General features: G+C 42.9%; 1 protein-coding gene across 3 annotated transcripts in view; it reads right to left on the bottom strand.

The window, feature by feature from the left end:
- Positions 1–23596, bottom strand: part of sfxn2 (sideroflexin 2) — an 89543-nt gene extending 65947 nt beyond the window's left edge. For 2 of the 3 annotated variants that reach the window (XM_072557097.1, XM_072557100.1), the window contains exons 1-3: positions 23470–23596; positions 12168–12353; positions 8554–8724 (exon numbers count right to left, since the gene is read on the bottom strand). In XM_072557097.1, the coding sequence (XP_072413198.1) occupies positions 8554–8724; positions 12168–12337 (341 nt within the window). In that variant the 5' untranslated portion in view covers positions 12338–12353; positions 23470–23596. Of the gene's footprint in view, positions 1–8553; positions 8725–12167; positions 12354–21016; positions 21199–23469 lie in introns of all 3 variants that reach the window. The other variant, XM_072557099.1, reaches the window with a different exon arrangement.
- Between the last annotated feature and the right edge of the window lie 100 nt (positions 23597–23696).

Genomic DNA, 23696 nt, shown 5'->3' with positions numbered 1-23696 from the left:
TAATCACTCTTTCAGAAGAACAAATAGGTTTGCCCCTGAACTCAAGAGAAGGTTTTTTTTTCTCCCTCCAGACATAGGAGAGATTAGGTGGGCAGCTGGTCCCTAACCCATTTCAGGTACCAAAGCACTTTGCACCCAATCACTGTTCAAATAGTCACAGCCAAGGATCTACGGCAGAACAAGCAATTATAGAGTCAGTGGATTTGTGACGCAGCAAGACCCACGCCATGCACCATCGACTAAAGAAATAGTCTTTAGTCTAAAGACGAGAAATAGTCTAAAGAAGGAGCTTCCAGATCAAGAAACAGAAAAGGAAAGAGCATCTCTACCCCATGTACAAATTTGATGCAAAAGCATAAATGTTCGGCCACAGAGGATATTTAATTGAAGAAAAGAATTTTAAAAAATACTAAAATAGCTTAAATCATTCAATGATTTAAGTCTTATCTTAGTAACTTACAGGCCTCTGATTTTACAACCCCTTGAAAGGACAAATACAGGCTGTCATGTGGAAACACAAGGATCTTTGAGTCAAAAACCTCTGGCACATGGCTGTACTGGTGTAGAGTGTAAATCAAAGGCAGAGACTACAAACAATGATGCTCAGGGACGATCTCTGCTAGTTCACAGTAACATGCAACTTGTAAAGGCGATCACCTTTCGGAACTCATCAGTATTTTCATTGCTTTGTTTATTAAAAACTTATGGGTTTTCAATCCCACGCTTTCTAAAAAAAAGAAAATGGAGCTCTAACTGAATGAGTTACTCCATCCAAGAAACGTTTGTTAACGGAGGCCATTTTTATATTATACCTGAGCTGATGCCAATCCCTACCACTAGAGCCCAGTGGTGTGGCTTCAAAGTGCAGACAATATCCTTTTATTAATAGTTAAAGGGGAGTAAGTTCAAATTTCTGAATTCTCCCTCCTATTCAAGTTCATGCAGAAATCTGAGAGGGTGTATCACAGGCAACTAATCAACCATTAGCTGTATCTAAGCTGATAGCATTCTCTCACTTACTGCAGGGAAATTGAATACAATTGTGAGAAGGGTTACATTTCAATTATACTGGACATTAGTGAGACCACATCTGGAATACAGTGGACAGTATTGGTCACCTTATTTAAGGAAGGAGGTGAAGTCATTGAAAACAGCTCGGAGAGAGTTTATTAAAAGTTGACAAACCATACTGGAGTTTAGAAAGATTAAGAAGAAACTTGACTGAAACATTTATCCTGTGGGGTTTTGACAGGGTGGTCATGGAATAGATGTTTACTCTTGGCAGAGAACCTAGAACTAGGGATCACTGTTTAAAAAAAAGGGGTCGCCCATTTAAGACAGAGATGAGGAGAAATGTTCTCTCTCAAAGGATTGACAAACTGTGGAACTTTCTCACACAGAAGTAAATAAATCATTGATAAGCGAGGAGTAAAATGAAAGCAGAATAATCAGATTAGCCATGACTTCATTACAAGGTGGAGGAGGCTTGAGGGGCTGAATGGCCTCTCCTCGTCCCTAATTTATACGTTTGGCTGTATCCTGTCAAATTTGGATCACACCCTCATTAATTCACATTTGTTTGTCCACTCTGTGGTAATAGAGCTAGAGGGGAGTGGAGAGAATCTCTTTGCACACAATTATTAGGATGCCGAATCCAAGAGGCTAGTGGATCTGGATTCAACAGGAATTTTCAAAGGGAATTTAACATACACTGGAAATGCTTCATACACATCATTACAAAGCGCATACCTGGACTCCCTAAATATCATTGTTTGCGGTCATTATTTCTAATCTTGTCTCTGATATTGACTCATGCTATAAATCAACGCAGTCTTGTGCCAGAAATTTTCTGATTCAAAGTTCTTTCTCTTTCCATGTTTGTCTTGCATTTGTCCTTGCAGGTACATATCTTCGGAAGGACATACTGGCCTTGGAGTGAATGTGGTATAGATTTACTACAATGATGCCTTAAGGATTAGACTACCAGGGGAGGTCAAACAAGCATGAGTTGCTATATTCCCCGGAGGTTAGAGGATTAATGAGTGATTTGATTGACGTTTTCAAGATATTAAGGGGATCAACTCCAGAAGATACTACTGCCACTGGGCAGGGAGTGCAGGACCAAGGGGCATCGCCCAAAAATTACAGCCTAGGTCTTCCAGAAGATTGACAAACACCACCTCATGCAAAGTTTGGCCACTCTGTTCCACAAACCGGAAGAAAGTGAGGACTGTAGATGCTGGAGATCAGAATCAAAAACATGCGGCTCTGAAAAGAGCTCAGCTGCCCAGGCAGCATCAGAGGAGCAGGAGAGTCGATGTTTCGAGCATAACCTCTTCATCAGGAATGGCAAGAGCTTGTGTTCGATACATCCACTCTCCTGTCCCTTGGATGCTGCCAGACCGGCTGTGCTTTTCCAGTGCCACACGTTTTGACTCTGTTCCACAAACGGCAATTGGTGCTAGATTAACAGTTAAATGTAAATCTCCGACCAAAAGGATTTTTTTTGTTATGCAAAAGTATTAAGGATACAGAGCAAATGTGGACGTATGAAATTGGATCATGGCTCAACCATGATGTCATTGGAGTGGTGGAATAGGTTTCACAGGTTAAATACACTGTAATCCTTTTGTGTATGATAAAGGGGAAAATGCAGTGCAATGGGGCAAGAGCATAAAGTAGAACTAACGGATAACTCTTTCCAAGACCCAGCAAGCCATATGGTGGCTTGCATAGCCTCAATATGCCATATGAATCCAAGATTCTGTTGAGTGGACATTGGAAGTTGAGACAGAGCTGGCTCGAGCATTTAAATGAAAACAAAGTGAATGCTGTGATGTGGAAATGTCATTGCATTGAACCCACTTACATTCATCCAGACCTGCTGCATTTCTCCAGTATCTTCTGTGCAATTCAGTTAATGTCCAGCTGTCCTTGGACAGTGTAAGTTCACTCTACACCAACTCCCATTGTCACTACTGCTGAAAGGCAAACCCTGAAATCAACATCTTTGAGGAAGAAGGACAGCCAGCGATTTGCAGCAGGCAGTAAGACAGAGCGGTTACAGGGGGCTAGAAGATCACAAGTGAATCTAAAAAGGAATGGCACATTTGTGTTCTCAACCTTTGCTAGCGACAGTGAGCATTAAAGTGAATTAACATAGTAAATGTTGTAGACTGACTGGGAGCAGGAAGACAAGAATCAGACCGGTGTGTTCTGATATCATGCATCTCTCGTCCTTGTCAGTCAACCGTGCACCTATGCACGTGTATGATGTCACAGTACAACTGAGCATGCACAGAACAAGCACAGCAAACACCTTTGCATTGGGAACAGACACTCAGTTAATTAATTGATTAAAAGTTAATTGACGGTTGGAGACTGAATGGCCCCCTCCCGCTCTGCTGAGGACATGGAGGTCCTGGGCCTCCTTCACCGCCGCTCCCTCACCACCGACGCCTGGAGGAAGAACGCCTCATTTTCCGCCTCGGAACACTACAACCCCAGGGCATCAATATGGACTTCACCAGTTTCCTCATTTCCCCTTCCCCCACCTCACCCCAGTTTCAAACTTCCAGCTCAGCACTGTCCCCATGACTTGTCCTACCTGCCTATCTTCTTTTCCACCTATCCACTCCACCCTCCTCTCTGACCTATCACCTTCATCCCCACCCCATTGACCCATTGTACTCTTTGCTACCTTCCCCCACCCTCCTCCCTGACCTATCACCTCCATCCCCAACCCCATTCACCTATTGCACTCTATGCTACTTTCTCCCCACCCCCCACCCTCCTCTCATTTATCTCTCCACCCTGCAGGCACTCTGCCTCTATTCCTGATGATGGGCTTTTGCCCGAAACGTCGATTTTCCAGGTCCTCGGATGCTGCCTGAACTGCTGTGCTTTTCCAGCACCGTTCTAATCTAGACTATGTTCTTATCAACCTGTTCAGAGATTACACACATCTGGAGCAGGTGGGACTCGAATCCAAATAGAACATAGAACATAGAACAATATAGTGCTGAACAGGCCCTTCGGCCCTTGATGTTGCGCCGACCTGTGCACTAATCTAAGCCCATTCCCCCTACACTATTCCATCATCATCCATATGCTTATCCAAGGACTGTTTAAATGCCCCTAATGTGGCTGAGTTAACTACGTTGGCAGGTAGGGCATTCCACACCCTTACCACTCTCTGAGTAAAGAACCTGCCTCTGACATCTGCCTTAAATCTATCACCCCTCAGTTTGTAGTTATGCCCCCTCGTACAAGCTGACGTCATCATCAAGACAATTCACTCAGGTGGAGTATTGTGTCCACGTGTGGGTGCTGCATTATAGGAAAGGTGTGACTGCATTGGAGCTGGAGTGCAGAAGTGATTTACAATGGTTTGAGGAGTGGGAAACCTCAGTGATGAGAACAGATGGAAGAGGCTGGGACTGTTCTTCTCCAGGAAGAAGGCTAAAAGGAGATTTGATAGAGGCTTTCAAAATCATGAGCAGACTAGACAAGCTGCTCCACTTGTCAAAGAAACAAGAACATGAGGGCACAGATTTAAAATGATGCACACAAGAAGCTAGGGTGATGTAAGGAAACGTTTTGATACAGGGAGTAGTTAGGCCACAGTTCCAATGCACTACCTGGACATTGGGTGGACACAGGTTCAATTGAGGCATTAAAATGGAGGCATTAGATGATTAGTTGGAAAAAGAGAGTGTGTGAGGGTGTGGGGAAAGGACAGGAGATTGGCCTGAGGTAACAGAACCAGTGCCTGCACTATGGGCTAAATGGCCTCCTATGCGCTATAACAATTCTGTAATTTGAGCCTCTTGGCTCAGAGTTAGGGACACTATCACTGATACAGACTTAATAGTTTGAACTATAAATCTACTATTAAATGATCTTAATACAGAACAAAACCAGCTATATCCCTAGATTAGGACCACCTTTTATAAATGAAAACAACTAAATGCTGGAAATATGACAAGTGTTCGGCAGTATTGTATTTGTAGAGAGAGAATAATCAGTTCACACAAGGGCAAGAAAAAGGTGGTGGGCAGGAGCAGAAGTAATGGGATCAGTAAAACGACAGGGTGTTGCAGCAGACTGGCTCCCTGACATAATACAGGAATGTTACCGATGGCAGGAACTAGGTTGGACAGACTGGCCAAAATGAGGAAGGGTGAGGTGGCTCACTTAAAAATACCGAGGGCACTATTTGGGAGAAAGTGAGGTTTTCACTCTCAACCCCCTTGGGCTCCCCCACATTCCTGATGAAGAGCTCATGCTGGAAATGTCGACTCCCCTGCTCCTCGGATGCTGCCTGACTGGCTGTGCTTTTCCAGTGCCACACTTTTTGACTCAAGGCACTATTTACTAGGCCATTGGCATTTTGCTTACAGGGGTTTGATGATATTTCCCAAAGAAGTCATCAGAGAAATGTAGATGTCCCCACATCTCCCTGACCCTGCAGCAGGCATGGGTGGAGGGTGGGTGACGGAGGAGGTGTGCAGGGGGTAACAGCACTATGGACTGAGAAGGTAGCCCCCTGCATCAAAGGGGTTTCTCCTCCAGCAATCTGCCTCGGAGCCTCTGAAATAATCTCCAGTTTTGAGTGGCTCCAGAGTGGTCACTGTTGAGGCTGCAGATCCTCTAACTGGCCTGGGGGGTGGGTAGCTCTCCTGAGGAGGGTGGCAGATACTTACAGAGCTGCTGCCTGTGGAATTGGGAGGGGATCACACCTTCTGTCTGCACCTGCTGACAACACACATTTCCAGCCAACTTTGGGACCTTGGTAAAAGCCTACTCAACGTTTCAGCTCTGCAACCTTCTCTCAGAACCCTTCATCAGTCCTGAAGGAAGGTCACTGGCCTGAAGCAGCAACTCCATTTCTTTCTCCACCAACGCTGCCAGACCTGCTGAACATTTCCAGTGTTTTCTCTTCTCACGTCAGATAACCAGCATTTTTAGAATCTTAGAATGCATACAGTGTGAAAACAGGCTTTTTGACCCAACAAGTCCAGACTCACCCTCCGAAGACTATCACACCCAAACCCATTCCCCATTACTATACACTTACCCCTGACTAATGCACCTAACCTACACATCCCTGGACACTATGGGCAATTTAGCATGGCCAATTCACCCAACCTGCACATTTTTGTGACTGTGGATGGAAACCAGAGCACCCGGAGGAAACCCACGCAGGGAGAACGTGCAAACTCCACACAGACAGTCACCAGAGGCTGGAATCGAACCTGGATCCCTGGTGCTGTGAGGTAGCAGTGCTAACCACTGAGCCATTGTGCCACCCCATTTTCTGGAGACAAAGCAGGGATAATATTTTGCATTCAGTGACCCTTCTTCAGAACAAAGGATTTCTCTTTGCTGCCTGACCTATTGAGTTTTTCCAAAAATTACTGCTTTTATTTCCAATTGCCAGTATCTTTATTGGTCTTTATTGCCTTTATTAGTCAGTGCATTGAGTATAGGAGCTGGGAGGTCAATTGCCTTTATTAGTCAGTGCATTGAGTATAGGAGCTGGGAGGTCATGTTGCTGTTGTACAGGACATTGGTTAGACCACTTTTGGAATATTGCATTCAATTCTGGTCTTCCTGCTACAGGAAAATGTTTAAACTTGAGTGGATTCAGAAAAGATTTACAAGGATGTTGCCAGAATTGGTGGTTTTGAGCTATAGGGAGAGGCTGAATAGGCTGGGGCTTTATTCCCTGGAGCATCAGAGGCTGAGGGGTGACCTTATAGAGGTTTATAAAATCATGAGGGGCATGGATAAGGTGAATAGCCAAGGTCTTTTTCCCAGGGTAGGACAGCATTGTTTTACGGTGAAGGGGAGGAAAGATATAAAAGGGACCTAAGGAGCAAGTTTTTCTTGCAGAAAGTGGCATGTGGAGGAAATGTTGGAGGTTGGTAGATGGGTAGAAGGCATCTAGATGGGTATATGAATTGAAAGGGTTTAGAGGGATATAGGCCACATGCTGGCAAATGGGACTGGATTAATTTAGGATACCTGGTCGGCATGGGCGATTTGGACCAAAGGGTCTGTTTTTGTACTGCACAGCTTCCTGACTCTCTCTGAAATTCTTTGGTTTTTTTTGATTAGTATTTTTGTTTAATTCATTCATGGGATGTGGGCATCTTTATCTGAGCCATAATTTATTGCCCATCCCCAATTTCCCCTTGAGCGGAGTGTCTTGTTCATTTCAGAGGGTGGTCAGGAGTCACCTACATTGCTGTAGGTCTGGAATCAGAGTCCAGACCATGTAAGAACGTCAAATTTCCTTCCCAAAACAGGGCTTGACAGGGTAAATATTGAGAGGATCCTTCCCCGCCACCACGGGAGATTCTAGGACCAGAGGACATAGTCTCAGAATAAGGGGTTGCCAATTTAAGACTGAGATGAGGAGGATTTTTTTTCCCTCAAGGTCTTTGGAACTCCTTGCCACAGACAGTTATGGGAACAGAGTCCTTGTGTATATTTAAGGCTGAGATGGACATATACTTGATCAGCTGGGGTATAAAAGGTTATAGGTAAAGGTTAGGAAAGCTGCAAACCCTTAAAGAATCTGATATTTTCAATGATGACCTAATGGTAAAAATGTAACCACTGCCCATTGTTAAAAATGGACGTTAGGCATGTCAGATCAGCTATGAACCTACTGAATCGTGAAGTACACTGAAGGAGCCGAATGGCCAACTCTTACATTTTTGATCTTATCTACACAGATCCAGTGCACTTTTGTAGAACCTGCTATGATCCTGTTTTTGTTGTGTTGTTTTCCAAACCAGAGTTTTCCCAGAATCTCCGTACTCCTCCAATTCTGCCCTTTTATTTATCCCAGTTTCCCATCACTCCACTAAATGGTGGCCCTGGACTCAGCTGCCTGAGTCCCGAGCTCTGGAAGTCCCTCTCTAAACCTCTCTCTCTTTCCTCTCCATTCGTACCTCACTGGGCTAGTGATCATTCACGTGCCTGACATCTTGATGTCAAATTTGGTTTCATAACATCCCCATGAAACACTGTGGGAGTTTTAACCATGTTGGAGGTGCTACATTAATGCAGGTTTCTGTTGTTGCAGCCATCAAGATCCTTCTGAACACGTGTAAAAGGTCATTTCTGTAAGCCCTATTCCTATCTATATTATGATTGAAGATTTTATTTCACCCATCTGGGCACAACCCAGGAAGGTGGGATTCGAACAGAGTCTTTCTGATTTATTTCTACCCTCAATGAACATTACTAAAAGCAGATTTTCGGTGCATTATCGCATTTTTGTTCAGGGGAGAGCATTGCACGTAGATTGGCTGCTACATTTCCCACATAACAACAGTAATTACATTTTAAGTGTACTTCATTGCCTGCAATGCACTTAGTTCAGGCTGTCCTGAGAGTGTGAAAGTTGTTAGATAAATTCAAGTTGAATTTTTCTTTCCTGGTATTCAGATTTGAGATGTTCCTGGTCTGGACAGCGGTTGGATAAATCCCTGACCCATTGGATCACAATAAACCTTTAACCAAATCCTATTGCAGTACCTGTAAAACTGCAGCATGAAGCCAGTGATAGCCATTCCACCAGGGACCTGAAAAGACATTCGCCCAATTAAATTCATCCTTTCTCCACTGTCTGGGTGAAATGCAGAGTCGTACAGTTTCTTCGCATAGTGTAACTGCTCCTCTGTCGTACCTGGAGGCACAGACCCCGCTCTGGAAAATAAAACAATGCAAACAAAGAACAGGGTCAAATATTCTCTTCCTTCCAGATTTGTTTCTTTTCTGGTACCCTTGTTGTTTATTCGTTCATAAGGTGTGGGCACTGCTGGCTAAGCCACACGGGTTATGTGGGTGAGCTGTTGGAGTATCAGTATCCAGTTTCCTGTCAGCATTGTGCAGTTTTTTTCATTCATTCCTGGATTTTCAGCAGTGCTGGCAAGGCCAACACTCTTTACCCATTCCTAAGTGCCCCTAGAACTGACTGGCTTGCCAGGCCATATCAGGAAAGCAGTTAAAGCATCAGCCACATCGCTGTGGGTCTCGAGTCACCTAAAGGACAGGCCAGATAAGGATGGCGGATTTCCTTCCTTAAAGGATATTAGTGAAGCAGGTGGATTTTTACAACAAATGATAACAATGGTTAGCAGTAGTCCAGCTTTTTAGTTCAGATTTTAATTGATTCCAATGTCACCATTTGTCATGGTGGGGTTTGAACCCACATCCTGAGAGTTTTAGCTTGGGGATCTCTGAATCAATAGTCCACATACCACATACCTCTCCCACTTTGCAACATCCTGTGCCTTCAGCCAATTTTGTGATATCACACAGAGTGAATCAAATTGAAGACTGTGATGCTAGGGACTTCAAGATGAGACATCAATTGGCTGAAGAAGAATGCAAATTCTTCAGTCTTGGCCTTTGCCACAGACTGCTGGGCTCTCCCATTGTTTAGGATGAGAATACTGTACAGCCTCTACCTCTTGTTAGTTGTTTAATCATCCACTACCATTCATGACTGAGACATGACAGGACTGTAGTGGTTAAATCAGATAGCTTTGGGGTCGTATAGTCCTGTCTACTATACACTGTTTCTTCTGTCTGACACAAAGTAGTCATATATGGTAGCTTCAGAAGGTCGACACCTCATTTTTAGATACACCTGGTGCAAGACTTCCTTCATTGAGCCAGTATTGAACTTCTGGCTTGATGGCAGAGTTGGAGATATGCTGATCTAGGAGGTTACACATTATAGTTGATCAAAGTCTGTGCCCAATTTTGAGTTGCTAGATCTGCTTGAAGTCGGTCCTCTCTAATACATAGGTGGTACCACAGGACATGATGGAGGATATCCTCAATCTGTTGATGGGACTTTGTACCCTGCAGTTTTCAGAACAGTAGGCGAGACCTCATCGGCTCAACAGAATCGCAGCTAACATATGGGATTAAAAAAGTGGTGGTGGGCCCCATAATGCAGTACCATTCAGTATGATTCAACAATGGTGAATGTGGTAGATTCACACCCCAACACCAGGTGTCACCTTTCTCACACAGAGCACAACCAATAGCATCATTCCCAAGTCAATCCCAGTTAGTTGAAAGGTTCCAGTTGAAGCAGTAACATGTCTTTTCTACTCCAGATGCTCACTAACCCACTGCGCGTTCTGTAGTTTTACAGTTTTAATGAGTGCTTTTGCACTTTCATGTCTCGAACATTTCAGTAGCGGTCATTATCTGCTTTTAGAGCCTTTTATTTCACATTTTAGCCTCTGCTACTTAACTGGGATGGATTTGGATATGCTTTTGCTGGTGTTAACACCTGTTTTCTATTTGCTGGCATCAACACTAAGTACTTCTGAGTGCGTTTAATATCCTGCAATTCTGTTTGGCGTTATTAAAATTTAGTCTTTCAATTTTTTCATTTATTTTCTGGGTGGCGTGGGAAAGAGAGAGTAATTACCCTGAAGGAATGGGTAGGATGGCTAGGTCAAGATGACAACTGCAAATAAAGAGCTTTGTGATTCAACAATGTTTTGATTCTCCAAGGTTTGTGGAAAACAGTAAATGCTGTTCCAAAACTGAAAGAAATGTTTGTAATATGATCCTGGGAAAGCATTAGCCTGTTTGCTTAGCATTTATAGTTTGAAAAATATTGGAGTCTATCAGTTAAATTGTACTGTCTGGAAATATGGTGGAGGCAGGTTCAATTGAGACATTCAAGAGGGGCTCTGAATGATTACTTGGATAGAGAAAGCAGGAGATGAGCCAAATGGTCTTCTTCTGTGCTGTAATAATTTTGTTTTCCTGTGAATTACCACATTTAACAGGAATGAAAGTGATAATTCTGTAGCCTTACAGATGACAGGACATTGCTAACAAAAACAGAAATTGCTGGAAAAGTTCAGCAAGTTTGGCAGCATCTGTGGAGAGAAATCAGAGTTAATGCTTTGGTCACTGAATTGTTCCAGACTTGAAACCTTGTTTCTCTCTCCACAGATGCTGCCAAACCTGCTGAATTCCTCCAAGACATTTTATTCAGTCGTTACCCCATTGTTGTCTGTGGGGCTTGGCTGTCATTAAATTAGTCGCCACATTTCTGCTTCCTGGCAAGCAGTTACACTTCAAATGCATAAAAAGGCAAAACATTGCAATAAAATAGAGAACTATGAATGCTGGAAATCTGAAACAAAGACAGAAATTGCTGGAGAAACTCAGTCGGTCTGGCAGCATCTGTGGAGAGAATGCAGATTTAATGTTTCCAGTCCAAAGACCTGAGTCAGGTCTGAAGAATTGTTTAATAATTTGCCTTTGTTCTTTCCTCCAGCTAGCCCTCCCTTTCTGCTTCCCCTCTGATCCCTGCTCTGCACTTGCGTACGAAGTGTTGGAAATTTCTATTTCAAGTTTTGTTGAAATATTGTCTCTCTTCCTCTTTCTCAGATGCCAACTGTCCTGCTGGGTGCTTCCAGAGTATTCAGTTGGATTTTAAGCACTTTGGGATGACCTAGTGTCATGGTGGGTACGATATAAACATAGAGTCACACAGCATGGAAACAGGCCATTCAGTCCATCCAGTCCATGCTGACCAAGTTTCCCAAACTAAAGTGGTTCTATTTGCCTGCATTTCGCCAATATCCCTCTAAGCCTTTCCTGTTCATAGACCTATGCAAATGTATTTTAAATGTTGCAACTGTATTCGCATCTACACATCTACCCACTTCCTCATGCAGTTCATTCCACACACAAACCACGCTATCTATTTTTCTTTATTCAGTTGCAGTGATGGTATTTTGTAAATCCCATCAGTAAATATATCATCTCACCACGAAGATCAGAAAATGTCAGCTCCTCTGCATTCTTGTCCCTCCGTCGGCCAATTGCCGATTTTAACAAGCTGACCAGTGATCGATCCACGGTGACCATGTTGTCTGATTAGATTAGATTAGATTACTTACAGTGTGGAAACAGGCCCTTCGGCCCAACAAGTCCACACCGCCCCGCCGAAGCGCAACCCACCCATACCCCTACATCTACCCCTTACCTAACACTATGGGCAATTTAGCATGGCCAATTCACCTGACCTGCACATCTTTGGACTGTGGGAGGAAACCGGAGCACCCGGTCATAGTGGAACAACCTGATGAAATGATTCAATTGCATACCTGAAACTGTCAACCAGGTCCTTGGCTTTATCGAGGGCTGCATTTGATACTAACACCGTGCGCGGATCTGTGATGTTGAAAAAGTGCTTAAGCCTGCCCACAAAAGTTGTCTGATCCCAACGAGGTGCATCAATGTTAAACTTAGAGAGATCCACTGTACTTCCTGACATCTTGGCGCTTTCAAACCTGGAAGATAAAATGTGTTTTATTCTAAAATGCTTCATCTTAATAGTATCCTACATCCATTAGTTAAGTATGATATAGTTCTTATCAGGTTGATGTGAGAAAGTGTTGATCTGTTCTGAAGGAATGTTCATGAAGCACCAGGTGGATCACAGATGTTTGTAGAATAAGGTTTGTACCATGGCTAACTATTACAATGAATTCTCAATCCCCTTAGATTTTCGATTGAAAGGAGTGAGAATCCCTATAATGCAGATAGCAGCCATTCTGCTTATCGCATCTACTCTGACCCTCCGAAGAATATTCACCCAGACCCACACCCATAACCATAACCCCACTTTAACCATGGCTAATCCATTTTGTGGATCTTTGGATGACTTGCCCTTCATGAAATCGTGCTGATACTGGTGAATTGAGCTTGGTGACGCAAGGCAACATTTTCACATGGAGTATGATGTGGATATGGAACGAGCTGCCAGAGGTGAGTACAGTTCTAACATTTAAAAGACATTTAGACAGATACATGCACAAGAAAGATTTACAGGGACATGGGCAAGGCATAGGCAAATGGGACTAGTCCAGTTTAGGAAACCTGGTCGACGTGGACATGTTGGGCCAAAGGGCCCGTTTCCACGCTGGATGACTCAATGACTCCTAACCCTAACCCTAATTGTCAGTCATCACCTAACTGGTGCACGATCCATAGCAACACTTCTACCAATCAGAATCCACTTGCCAACTAATCAGAACTCTCTTCTCATACAGATTAAATGGTATTTTCCCTTTACATTGCTTTTTCTTGTGGATTGTCCTTAGTGCAAGACAAAATTGTGCAAAATAGTGTATTTTTCAGCAATATTCAACTCTACACTATGAAACAATTATTATGGTCAATCGTTATATTCACTGGGAAAAGCCGTTCTGCTTTTACACTTAATCCTGTTACTCATTATTTCTATTTGCAACACGAGTGTCAATTCAGAGGCTCAATTTCAGCATCTGCCACTTCCATTTGGGTTTGGGGTTTGTGATGGATGAAGGTTCCCTCAACTAAATCCTGATAATGCTCCAACTAAACATCTCTTCTTCCCCCCCACCCCCACGCCATCCCCAGCAAAGCCCTTGCAATCTCTTTCTTGTACTAATGATTCTTATCCTCTCAAGGAAATTGCCAATTTTACTGGTAAAATAAAGTGCTGTAGATGTTAGCTGTGGAGTCAGCGCAACAAAAACAAGGTTACCATTATTCATCACCTGACTGAAATCTTAAATCCACATGGGTTCATACTGAATTTCAGTCCCACATTACAGATTAAGGTCAATCAATCTCTGTATTTCTCTTGATGAGTGTACTAGCACATACTAGCACACAATCCCACAAAAAAGAAGTAAGATGCTATCAAAGTAATGGTCTATGTAACTTCTAAAATATTGCAGCATTTAGGACTCAATGATATATTGAGGAGACAATATGATCCTCCAAATCATGCCCTTACTTTTCCTGAGAGCACTGACTTTTGCCAGGATAGAGTTACAATGCTGAATAGGCAAGTAGACAGGACATATCGGAATTGAGTTCTGTCTGAAACCAACCTCAAAGAGCTCTTAATGTCCGAGACGTCAAGAATACACAAGAAACATTTACTAGATGATACCAGAAATTTCAGATACCCTACGTGTGGAAATAGGCCCTTTGGCCCAACAAGTTCACACCAACCCTCCGAAGAGTAACCCACCCAGACCCGTTTCCCTCTGACTAATGCACCTAACACTATGGGCAATTTAGAATGGCCAATTCACCTGACCTGCACATCTTTGGACTGTGGGAGGAAACCAGAGCACCTAGAGGAAATCCATGCAGACATGGGGAGAACATACAAACTCCACACAGACAGTCGCCCGAGGTTGGAATCGAACCCTGCTCCCTGGTGCTGTAAGGCAGCAATGCTAACCACTGAGCCACCGCGCCGCCCCAAAATGCAGACAATTTTTTAACAAAACCATCAGAAGGCTGCAGGCATCTCAAACTCACTGCCTGTCAGGGGGGTTGGGGTAGAAATCCTCATAATATCTCAGAAGTATTTAGATGTGCACATGCGATGCCAAGGGATACAAGGCAATGGGCCAAGTGCTGGACGATTGGAGTGGAATAGTTAGGTGGTTGTTTTTACTGACACAGGTTTGATGGGCCAAAGAACCTATTTCTATGCTTCAACCCCTGTGATTCTTCGATGTTATTTCTTTTTTTTTCTTATGGGATGTAGCCATCACTGGCAAGGTTGGCATTTGTTGCTAATCCCTGATTTCCCTTGAAATGAATGGCTTGGCTCAAACATTTCAGAGGACAGTTAAAAAGAAACCACATTTCTGTGGGTCTGGAGTCATCTGTGGACCTACAGAAGTCACGTGTAGGCCAGATCAGCTGATTTCCTTCTCTAAAGGACATTAGGGAATCAGCTGGGTTTTTACTACAATTGACAACAGTTTCACGGTCGCCATTAGACTAGATTTTAATTCCACAATTTAATGAATTCATATTTCACAATCTGCTATAGTGGGATTCAAAGCCAACTTCCCAGAACATTGGCTTGAGTGTCTGGCTGAGCAATCTAGTGACATTACCACTACGACACACCTCGCCCATATGAAAGGACAAAAAGGTTCTCTCTTTTCTCTTGAAAAGAGAAGGCTGATGGGGTGACCTAAAAGAGATATTTAAACTGAGCAGATACTGGATGAATATCCAGATACTGGTGGGTGCACAAAACTAGGGGCCTTTCAATTTAAGGATCATCAGCAAGTAACAAAATAAGGCATTTAGAAGGAATGTACTTATCCAGAGAGGATGGTGAGAACGTGGAACCTGCTGCCACAAGGAGTGATTTAGCCAAATGTCCCCATGATTTAAAGGGGAGGCAGCCAAAGAATGTGAAGGAGGAGGGAATAGAGGGCTATGCTGATGATGGAAAAATGGAAAAAAGGAACATAACGGTGACTTGGATTGTTTGAACCATTGGCTCATTTCTATGCTGGATCTCCTACACAGTCAACTCAAGCAGGCTTTTCATCTGGAACAATTGGAGGACCATAAATCACTAACTGAATGACATTTTAACCCCTATGCATGAAGACCAGCTCTGCTACACCTAATGGGTGAGATTAGAACACCCCTTATTGGAGACACTACAAGCAGAGAACTTGGTTTAACTATAAAAAGGTCTCCCGTTTAAGATAGAGATGGGCAGAATTATTTTTTTCCTACAGGGTATTGAAAAGCTGATGAAGTCTCCTCTTCAGACAGTAGTGGAGGCAGGTTCACTGAATAGGTTTAAAACAGAGGCAGAGAGAATCTGGACTGACAAGCAAGTCAATGGGTATTGGGGCAGACCGGGAAGTGGAGTTGAGATCACACTTAGATCATCTTTGATTGCACTGAATGGTGCAGCAATTCAAGATGCCCCGAGGCCCACTGTTGCTCATAATTCATATGTTCATAGAGGAAGACAGGAACAAGAGTAAGCCATTCAGCCCCTTGAGTCTCTTCAATCACATTACATGTTGGATAAGGATCCTGTAAGGAGTTTATGTCGAATTGTCTCTGTCCCTGATACTCAACACTGCACTATCAAGATAACTCTTGGAGTCCTGAGCCATAAGTGATTGTGCAAATGATTTTCAAACCAGCTATATGCGAATGTTATTTCCACCTCACCAAAGTCTTACTGACTCCACGATAGCATTATCTGTTGAAGATAATTTCTGCTTCACATTGACAAGGAGGAATCTTTCCTCATTTCACAAAATGTACTGCCCTGATTAAGCTCATGACATTTTATTATGGCTGTAAACAGGAGGCATATAATCCAGTGATCTGTGCTAAATCATTTAAAACTTTCTTGCCTGTGAATGTGGAATTCTTAAAACTGACCGGCACAGATTTTCAACGTTAAAATCTAATGATCTGGTTTCAGCAGCAGTAATAATGGCAAAACTGTCAGCATTCACCATCGTTACTTCTCTGGAATTGACAGCAACTTCTGGAGCCTGCACATGAGCAGTTAAAATGCAGAAATCCAGATGCTGCTGTCAGTGATTCTCCATTCCCCCATTTATATAGGATAGTCTGCAAAAGCAAAACAGCAAATTCTTTTACCAAGGCAGCAGCAAAAGAATGCGGAACTTGTTACCACTGGAGTGGTTAAATTAAACAGCGTACATGTATTTAAAGGGAGGTGACATAAACACGGGAGGGAGAAGGGAACATCAGGTTATACTGATAGATTAGAAATGACTAAACTGTTGATGCTTCTTCAGACTGCAATCTAATTTAAGTCACTGGATTGATGACAAGTGCTCTTGAATGCCAGTAATTTCACTGTAAAAACCTTTAAAAAGTTACTCATTATTAAAATGAGGCATAACTGGCCTTTTAAGAGCTTGCTAAGTTTATAATTACTGCGAACAGTTCACTGAGGTTGAAAGAGAATTTTATAATTATTGAACCTCACATTATTCCATTAAGAAAGTTGCACAATTTTAAGAAGTTTCTGATATTTTATCTTTTACATTAATCCGATGTGGAAGTGTCAAATCATTTATTTTTCTAACGGTAAAATTTAAAATTAAACTAAATTAAAACGTGTGGTTTACTGGCTGCATTACTGTCTGTGAGAATACTTCAGTGTAATTGGTTGCTTATCCTGATTGATGACTATAACTTTTGCTGCACATCTGTATATCCTCGTGACTTGACGGCACATTCAAACTGACGCTGGGAAAAGGAAGTCGAGATCTTTGAAGGTAGTTTTCTCTGAAGTGAACAGCAAGCGTTGCTGCTTCAGCTGTGGCCGTAAAAGCCAGGCCATTATTGTAGAGCAGTTTAGATCAAAGATTTAAATCTGATTCTATTCCTTCAGTTTCTGGCTTGTCATTCAAAGCAAAGCAATACAGTGTGAAAAAGGTTCTATCTTTATCCTTACAGTAAAATAAAGGAATATTAAAATTACAGATAATATAGAATTGTGTATTTCTTCCCCTATTGCTTCCATACTAATGCATTCTCAGAGTAGGGCAGCTTCAGAATTCTTAACATTAGCCATACTGAAATGAGCAGTTGTACAAGGAAGGCTCTCAAGGGATGGCCAATCACTCCATAGACGGCTGCTCAGGGAAGGTTTTAACAGGATTGTAGTTCCAGTCAAGTGTTGAGTAACATTGTCTTCATTTGTTCCTTACAAGCAAGGCAATGTTGCATTCCAATTCCCATCTCCCCAGTATCAATGGTCGAGCCTCTGTGGCCCTATGGCTGGAATTCTATCCTTAAATGTCTCCATAATGTGCAAGGTACAAATCAGGAATGTGATGGAATACTCTCTGCTTGTCTGGAATGGTGAGGCTCCAATATCACTCAAGAAGCTTGACACCACTTAGGACAGACTACATCCACAATCATCCACTCCCTCCACCACTGATGCTCAGTAGCATCAGCTACAAGTTGCACTGCAGCAATTTACCATGGCTCCTTCGACAGCACCTTCCAAATCCATGAATACTGTCTTCTAGAAGGACAAGAGTAGCAGATAGATGGGAAAACCATCATCTGAAAGTTCCCCTCCAAGCCACTTCCCATCCTGACTTGGAAATATATCACCATCCTTGCAGTATCGCTGGGTCAAAATCCTGGAACTCACTTCCTAACAGCATTGTGGGTCTATGTATACCAAATGGACTGCAGTGGTTTTACAGGGCAGCTCACCACCACTTCTTGAGGGCAATTAAGGACAGCCAATAAATGCCTGCCAGCCAGCAAAGTCCACATCTTGTGTGTGAAAGAGAGAAAAGCAAGCCATGGTGTATAACTTGCAGTAGAATGTTTGCATGACATAGGTCAGGGTCAATAAGGTGCAGAACTTTAATTCTGAAAAATACCATCAGTTCCACAAAATAAAACACGGCTGTTTAAAGCATAACAGGTGGTTGGTATCAGGTTGCACAGACAGTAACTCAACTGAGCAGTTCTGATTGTCAGACAAATTACTTATGCACGTTAGTGGAGATTAAAATGTTTTGTCTGAGATTGGGATACTAACAACTATTTAATAGACTTTGTACATTTGGATAACCCACTTTGGACTTTTTAAAATTGATTATTTATGTAGCAAATAGTTTACATTGCGTAAGCTATCGGTCAAAGGCAATCATTTTTAACAAATAAATGCCAAGCTCAACCTGAGTGTTTGATGAATATAGTTATATCATGAACTCTCTTTCTGGTTGGATATGTTAATTTTAGAACCAATGGCAGGAGAGACCAGGACCCGAAGGTACAGCCTTAGAGTAAAGAGAAGACCTTTCAGAATGGAGACAAGGAGAAACTTCTTCAGCCAGAGAGTGGGGAATCTGTGGAATTCATTGCCTCAGAAGGCTTTGGAGGCCAGGTCATTGACTGTACTTAAAATAGAGATAGATAAGTTCTTCATTACCAAGGGGATCAAGGGTTACGGGGAGAAAGCGGGAGAATGAAGTTGAGAAACCTATCAGCCATGATTGAATGGTGGAGCGGACTCAATGAGTTGAACGGTCCAGTTTCTATTCCCATATCTATTGGTCTAAAAGTGCCTACTGTAGCTCACTTATTAAGAAGTCCTGATGTGGTGTCAGGTCGCACTTTGCAGAGTTGATCAAATAATCCCGACTGAAGCTTTGCTGCAGTATTGCGCATCTTTCAAGTGGGACTTTAAGCTGATTCCTTATCTGCTTGTGGAAGATCCCATGGCAACATTTAGGGAAGAGAAGTAGAAATTAACTTAGTGCCCTGGACAATGTTCATCACTTAAATATTAACGATAAATGCAGGACTGAATCGCAAGTTGTTTTGGCTAAGTATCAGTCTCATGAAATTCCTTGGATCTCTCGCCATATCTTTGGAAACTCATCTCGTTAAGTAACGACCCCAAGGCAGCCCTCTCACCCAACTCTAACCCCATCACACCACTCGCCAATCCCAGAAGAACTCATCACAGGATGTCCACCAAATGACCAGGATCCTGTCGCTTTTAAAAGGCTGCTGTGTGCCCCAAAGATCACAGGTATCCCAAGCTCCCCTGCTCAGAGATAGATGTATATTTGCAAGTTGTTAGATGAAAGGAAAATGTCATTGTGATTCTCTGACATGGTTCTGGAGGGCCTGATGCTTGGGGTGGTCCACAGCAGGACTGGCAGAGGGAGCCATGCCACCAACTCTGGACGGCCTGGTATGAGGTTGCCATCCTGGTCAATATGGTGTCCGTGGGTCCAGAAGAAATATCCAATAAAAGATCAACGATCCACTCTATAAGGTTAAATGCCACAGCTTTCTCTCTGCAACCTCACAATTACTCTCTCTACTAATGTAACCACCATCCATCGAGACTCATGCTTGCCACTCTCACTATTGCCCTCAACATCTCCCCCTCACCCAGATAACCTCATTTCCCCACAACCTCCCATATCCCAAGCCCAGCACGGCCTCTGTGCTTTCCATTCACCTATCTATGCCACCCATCACCTTCCAATTCTCTGCAGGACTGTGAGCAGCTATATTGCCTATTTTCCTCTCACTCAATTCTCCCTTTCCTGCTTTCAAGAAGAGGAAAGCCCACTACAGAGTGGAAAAGGCCTGCATGTGTGGAGGTTTCCTGACATCAAGCTCCTCACCCTCTTTGAGAGAAGATCCTATCTCCCTCTACCTCAGAGGTGACGATACTGACCCTCCAGCATCTGCAGTCCTCACTTTTGCCTACATTAAGAGAATGGGACAATGGTGTACAGGACATTGGTGACTTTTAGAATTCTGCATACAATTCTGGTCATCCTGCTATTGGAAGGATGCTGTTAAACTTGAGAGGGTGCAGAAAAGATTTACAAGGATGTTGCCAGGACTGGAGGGCTTGAATTATAGGGAGAGGCTGAATAGTGTGGGGCTATTTGCCCTAGAACGTTGGAAGCCGAGAGGGTAACCTTATACAAGTTTACAAAATCATGAGGGGCATGGATAGGGTGAATAGCTAAAACTCCTTTCCCAGGGTAGGGGAGTCCAAAACAAGAGGGCATAGACTTAAGGCAAGAAGGGAAAGATTTTAAAAAGGACCTGAGGGGTAACTTTCTCATACGTGTATGAACGAGCTGCCAGAGGAAGTGGAGGAGGTGAGTACAATTACAACATTTAAAAGGCATCTGGGTGGATATATAAATAGGAAAGGTTTAAGAGGGATGTGGGCCAAATGCTGGCAAATGGATGAGAGGTTGGATTGGGATGTCTGGTTGATGTGGACGAATTGGACCGAAGGGTCTGGCTCTGTGCTGTATAATTCTATGACTCTATAACTACAGGTTTCAAACAATTTAGACGGACAGGAGTGTAAGTACCATCTATACAATGCCTTCCTTTCAGACCATGGAGATACATTTTCATGCTTGATAACATTTGTGATTTTTCTCCATTCAGTTCTCTCTTGCATCTGTCCATATTCGGCCTGCCATTCACTGCGCTACTAATTATCCTGGAAGCTAGGGCATGAACTAAGACTGCACATCAAGGCAAACAATCAATGATACATAAATCTCAAACCTTCATCCCAAACATGGAAGATATTTTGCTTCAATTTTTCAACTCAGAAGGTCCTTACCATCCTAGAGGTGAATGATGAATACAGGCAAGAAGCAATTTTCTGATGACATTCTGAATGCCAGTCGGGAGGTACAATGGGTGGAAATGCCCTTTGATATAAACACTGCTCTGGGACAGTGTCAATGAAGAGAGCACAAGATAGTCAGTGATCTTCCCACAGTGGACACTACTGTGGATTACCTATGGAGATTCAAAGGAAGCAGCCATCAGAAGCCACAATCGGAATCCAATGCAGTGAGACTGAGAGCGTGCCAGATGAACCTGAAGCTGAAGAGGAAGAAATGCAATTGAAGATGACTGAAGTCAAGCATATGGGTCATTGTCCATGTAGCACCTTGGTCCTAGAGGAACGCTGTCTCCTTTTTACTGTATCAGTTGTATATGGTAGAAATGACAAATTAGATTAGATTAGATTAGATTCCCTACAGTGTGGAAACAAGCCCTTCGGCCCAACCAGTCCACACCGACCCTCTGAATAGCGACCCATCCAGACCCACTTAGCTACTCTTGACTCTCTATTATGCAGAAATTAAGAGAGGTGAAAACAGTGCAACGATTTGTTGGATTTTTGCTTTGCTCCCTCAGCAAGGTTAGCAAACCTCTCCACAAGCTCACTGCAAAGGATACGTAGTGACATTGGAGCAAAGGGCAAGAAGCCACTTTGATTTGCATCAAACAACTAGTGACATGGCAAGTGCTGAGTTACTACGATGGCAGTGATGAAGTCACCCTGCAGTGTGATGCCAGTGAGACAGGGCTTGGAGAAATCCTCATGTAGCGAGGACAACTTGTTTCATTTGCCTTCAGGGCATTCCTGCAAACTGAATTACATTCTCTCAAGCCACTGAATCTAAGAAAGAGCAAGTGCCAGAAGCACAGGCAATACAACTTCCATATACACCAATAAAAGATCCAAAAATTTTAAAGACTATGAATTATATTCCTGTGTTGAGGCACATAAAATGGGACAGATTAAAACAAATGAACAGTTTTTGTTCATAAGGGAGGATTTCTTTATATATCATGTATATTGGGTACTCTGCAGTTGCAAATTATAGTTCATGTCTTTTAAGAAGGTCATTTGGAGAAAAGTATTTACACACTGTACACTGGCGAGCAGTGGCCATGTAACCTGAGTTTAGAGAAAGATGTATTGCATGTGGAACATGAAGTTTCTTGACACTTCACAGCAGAGTCCAGATGTCACTGCGAACAATTAGCACTTGTTCAAAAGCAGGAATTGCATTGGTTTCATTACAACAAAACAAAACCTATTGTAACCAGTGCAATATGATGCAATATCTCACCAGGCTACCCTAGTTAAACATGTCCCCATAAAGTTGAAGAAATGTGACTTTTCCCATCAAACTCTTGAGAGTGCTAATGGCCATAAATATGTAAACAAAAACTGAACATAAAAATACTACTACCTATTTAGTGATCATTGATAAACTACTAATTAGTTTGGAAAATGAAACGCTGACCATTCATATATTAATAAAGGACAGAGATTGCATACCAAGCAATTATCAGAAAGAAATTGAATCATTGAGTTCAAAATTATTTCCCATGAATATTCAAATAAAAATAATATACACTTCAAATTATATAAACTCTCACCTATGTTTCGGATGATTTTGGCTTTAAGTCCTATATTTCAAAGCTTTGACAGAAAGTCACATATTAATGAACCGAGACCTGCAACCCATTTTAAAAAGTGAAAGACTCAATAGCAATCTTGGTTTGTTCAATATATTATATTCCTGTGAAGCTTATGCTCGAAATGTTGATTCTCCTGCTCCTGGGATGCTGCCTGACAGGCTGTGCTTTTCCAGCATCATACTCTTTTACACTGACATCATGTCAGTTGCATGACACTGTAATCTTTTGCTATAAATTCTGTCTTATGGTCCTGCTCTACAGCTAGGTAAAAACAATGACTGCAGATGCTGGAAACCAGATTCTGGATTAGTGGTGCTGGAAGAGCGCAGCGGTTCATGAAGGAGCAGTGCTCCAATAACTTGTGCTTCTGAAAAACCTGTTGGACTATAACCTGGTGTTATGTGATTTTTAACTCGCTTTGAATCACTTTGGCACATCGGAGGTCGTGGAAGGCACCATAGCAATGCAAGTCTTCAATGTGACAAGTGGCAAGTAATTGTTGCACGAATCGAAAGTAGCTTGCACGGGCCTCTGAATGCATCGGTATAGGAACCTGCAATCATTAATTTGCCGTCTGTCGGTCAAGCGATCGTGACAGAAAGTTGCAATCACTCAGTGACAGAAAGTTGCAATGAGGAGGGGAATTGAGGAGCAGCGAGTGAGTGTTAGCGGTGGGTGACACGAGTACAAGGCAGGGCAGCTGGGAGTGACAGCTCCAAGTATTACGAGCGGGGGAAATAAAGCAGCGAACAAAGAAAGGGAAAGACTGCAACAAAGTTATAAACGTACCTGGAGAGTTACTGTATCTTTTATTTGTTACTTCGAAGCCCATCGGGCGCTGGAAAACAAAGTATCAATTTGACTGCTTCCCTCCTCCGGCGGTCGCTTCCTGACCAATCAGCGCACGGCCTGTACGTCACCACCCCCTTCCTTTTCTGAATCCGCCCACCCACCCATCGACTGGTGACGTCACACACCCGCGCAACATTCCGTGACGTAATTCGCAGGATCTCTGT

This window comes from Chiloscyllium punctatum, chromosome 38, assembly GCF_047496795.1.
Source record: "Chiloscyllium punctatum isolate Juve2018m chromosome 38, sChiPun1.3, whole genome shotgun sequence".
NCBI classification, from domain to species: Eukaryota; Metazoa; Chordata; class Chondrichthyes; order Orectolobiformes; family Hemiscylliidae; genus Chiloscyllium; species Chiloscyllium punctatum.
Note: the sequence above shows the minus strand (reverse complement) of the source record. Positions and strands in the feature narration are given on the sequence as shown.